The sequence below is a fragment of the Nicotiana sylvestris genome, chromosome 1 (assembly GCF_000393655.2).
Source record: "Nicotiana sylvestris chromosome 1, ASM39365v2, whole genome shotgun sequence".
NCBI lineage: Eukaryota > Viridiplantae > Streptophyta > Magnoliopsida > Solanales > Solanaceae > Nicotiana > Nicotiana sylvestris.
In genome coordinates this window covers 25,150,816-25,154,425 of record NC_091057.1, presented here as the reverse complement: position 1 = coordinate 25,154,425, position 3,610 = coordinate 25,150,816, and the positions used below count along the sequence as shown (strand labels likewise).

General features: G+C 34.2%; 1 protein-coding gene across 1 annotated transcript; it reads left to right on the top strand.

Moving 5' to 3' along the window:
* The first annotated feature begins 452 nt into the window (after positions 1 to 452).
* On the top strand, positions 453 to 3,150 carry LOC104216798 (phosphoenolpyruvate carboxylase kinase 1-like). Its single transcript, XM_009766932.2, has 3 exons — positions 453 to 891; positions 1,499 to 1,937; positions 2,784 to 3,150. Exons 1-3 carry the CDS (start codon positions 490 to 492, stop codon positions 2,837 to 2,839), a joined length of 897 nt encoding a protein of 298 aa, XP_009765234.1. The 5' UTR covers positions 453 to 489; the 3' UTR covers positions 2,840 to 3,150.
* The last annotated feature ends 460 nt before the right edge of the window (positions 3,151 to 3,610 follow it).

Sequence of the window (3,610 nt, the reverse complement as noted above, 5' to 3'; positions counted from 1 at the left end):
TTTCTCTACTTTTTTCCGAAATTTTACCATTTTTATGTCCAAACGCCCACTAAAATGTTCAGATTTTCAAAATATTAGTGAAATAATAGAGTATGTAACGCAAATTCAAAGAAGTTATCACATAGTTACATGCAGAATTGCACGTGTGTTTTGGTGGAGCTATTCCGAGTTATCCAATAATTTAGTGTGAGAGTATTACCAAGGATTGTGGTGGAATCAATAAAATTCTTGAGATTTCATGTTCGATCTATTATTAATTTAAAACAATCATCAAATTTTGTCACCTTCAAAAGAGCGAATAATCACTCAATTTAAGACTTAATTTCACCATTATTTTTGAAATGCAAAATTAAGATCTAAAAGGAGAAAGAAAAAATAAATATGAGATTTTGAAAGTATAAATGAGAACCAAATGGTTAATTTCATTTGCTAGAGCAGATTCACAGAATATTCTTAGTCCAACTCTCACTACTATATAAACCCACTCTCATGAGAAACGCAAGAGAGATTACAGAAACGACAAAAAGAAAAACGGAGAACGTAATGAGCGAGGCATTGAAGCGAAACTATCGTGTGTGCGAGCAGGAGATAGGGAGGGGACGATTCGGCGTCGTTTTCAAGTGTTGCTCGCCGGAATCCGGCGAGCAATTCGCCGTCAAGTCTATCAACAAGCTTCTTATCGCCGATGATTCCATTGATCGTCAATGCCTTTACAACGAAGCTAAAATCATGCACTTGATTTCCCCTAATCCTCACATTGTTCGTATCTTCGATGTTTACGAAGACGATAATTACCTCGATATCGTTCTCGAGCTCTGTAACTCCTCCGATCTCTTCCGACGACTCTCTACTCAACGGACCTTCTCCGAGTCTGATGCCATTGCCGTTATGGTACTACTTTTTCAGTCAATCACACGAAATAGCGGAAATTTATACTTTTCCTTAACTATAATTGGCTTGAAATCGGATAATTTAATTACTTGCATACGGTGTTTATATTAACCTTATAAGTGTACTTATATTTCTTTCATACACACGATTATTATTTAACTTGGGTTATTGATAGAAATTTTCACTTTAATTTCTAAATACTATGTTTAAATTATTTGGTTTAATGTAAGCACGGGATGTAGGTAAAATAATTGGCTGATAAGTATTTAGGAAGTAAATGTGGATGATAAACTAATCTGTAGAATTAAGTGAAATTTTATTTTAAAATTTGGCAGTTCTTTTTTTTTTCTCTAGATTCAAATTAAGTGCACTTTGACATATATTTTTAAATATTCGGATAGGATCATGAATATAATTCTCATTGTAGTACGTTAATGTAGTTTTGGAACATTTAAATTGTACAGTAATTCTGAAAAACTAAATCAATGCACTACATTTAACTCAATAAAGTTAGTCAAATAGTGGCAAGTGGAGCACTATATGTAAATAGGCTTTTCTACTGATTTTTTCCCTCATAATTGATTTTTTTGGATCAACTGTTTTCTAGGTTCCGTTAATGGAGGCGATAGCGCATTGTCACCGGCTCGGCGTAGCGCACCGGGATATTAAACCTGATAACATACTGTTTAACGACGGGAACGAGCTCAAATTGGCTGATTTCGGCTCGGCTGAGTGTTTCCGCGAGGGCGAGCTCATGAGCGGAGTGGTAGGGACGCCGTATTACGTGGCGCCGGAGGTTTTATCCGGAAGAGATTACAATGAGAAGGTTGATATTTGGAGCGCCGGTGTCATTTTGTATATAATGCTGGCCGGAATCCCGCCTTTTTACGGTGATTCTACGGTGGAGATCTTTGAGGCTGTTCTCAGAGCGAACCTTAGGTTTCCGATGAGGATTTTCCGTTCGGTATCGCCGGCGGCGAAGGATTTGCTTCGGGGAATGCTGTGTAAAGATGTTTCTAGAAGATTCTCCGCTGAACAAGTACTTCGTAAGTATCACCACCGTATCATTCTTCTTGCCTCTTTTTTCTTAGCATAGAGTTTATTTGACCAAAATTTCAAATAATTAAATTAAGAAAGATCTATTTGAAAAATAGAATAATTTGAATAGTTTCTCAATTTTATTTAATATCATTCTTAAGTACGGCTTAATAATTAGTCCCTTAGCTTCTTCGAGGATCAAATAATTCAACTTCCTAGCTTGGACTTAAATTTTTTGTGCATTTAGCAACTGAATTCAAAGTACAATGCCATACGCTTGATTAAATTTGATATATATTTTGTTCCATATTCTTAGAAGTTTTGGTCCGTTGGACCTCTAGATAGAATAGGAGTATTGTTGTTTAGAAGATTCGTTTGCATGGATATATTTACTTGAGAGATAATCTAGGATTTGAAGTTTAGGAGTTTGAATTTATGAATTTAGCTACAGTTTATTTATTTACTGGGCTTTTAATCAATTATTTTTACTTTTTTATTTTGTGAACTTTTAATACATACAGTTTGAGTCGAAGATACTAGTCCATTATTTTTACGTATTTTCTAAAAAAAAAAAAATAGCATATATAATGTTTGAGTTGAAGCTACTGCAAACTTACTCTCTACATCCACCCTGACTTGTAATTTCGGTTGTGCGAATTTGATGAAATAGTATAAATTATTCTTAGCCCACACTTCGCTCGTGTTTGAGCACAATGAATACCTATGACAAGTTGGGTCATATTATATATCTCACAAACATAATAATTTGTGGTCGACCATATTACATAGTTTGAAATTAAATATTTTGATTCACTAATTTGTTTGGTTAATGCGGTGATTATAATAATACACAGGGCATCCATGGATAACTAGCAATGACGAGAGGAGAGCAGTTGCTGTTCTAGCTTGAGAAATTTGGCCCCTCGGAATTATCGTAGCTACTGTAACTGCATGCCCTAGCTAATTTGGACCTTTAACAATCAACATTATAAATATATGCAGATATTTTACCATAGCTAGTTGTCTTGGTGGCTTCCTTCTTGTTAGAGTAATTAATGAAGTATTAATGTGTTAGGTACTATTAGCCAATTTAGAGTAAAAAATTAAGGGCTGCTGCATTAACCTCTCATTACTTCTAGTATGGGCCTTTTCGGATGGGATAGGAGATATGGAAGAGATAGGTGTAATCTTTAACCAGATATATGTAAATTAGTATATTTTTATCTTGCTTGGCAAATTTAGAACTAATTTAACTTGGAAGATAATCAAACTTAGCAATAGATCGAATTCTAATCCACGAGATATATCCAGTATCTTAAAGGTTCTTACGATTTTTTCCAATAATGTTTATCAAAAAGATCCTTTTATGATTGAGGATAAAGAAATGTATTAATCATGATTTGCTTTGCCATATTTTTTCAAACCGTCATCTTTTCCTTGTGATAATTTCTTTTCCTAACCTAAACTGCGGGTAGTAAAAAGATTTTACCACGACGAACTACAAGGTGACAATTTTTCAACTGTATTGTTGACTAAGATAAAGTCCCATATTCAAGAACTTTAGCAAGTATGGTGGTCTTACTTTTGTTAACCGTAATTTCGATTAACTTTAGATTAAGCTGGTATATTTCTCACAAAAATAGAAATTATCCATTATCATGCTGTTATGGCAGCATAGTAT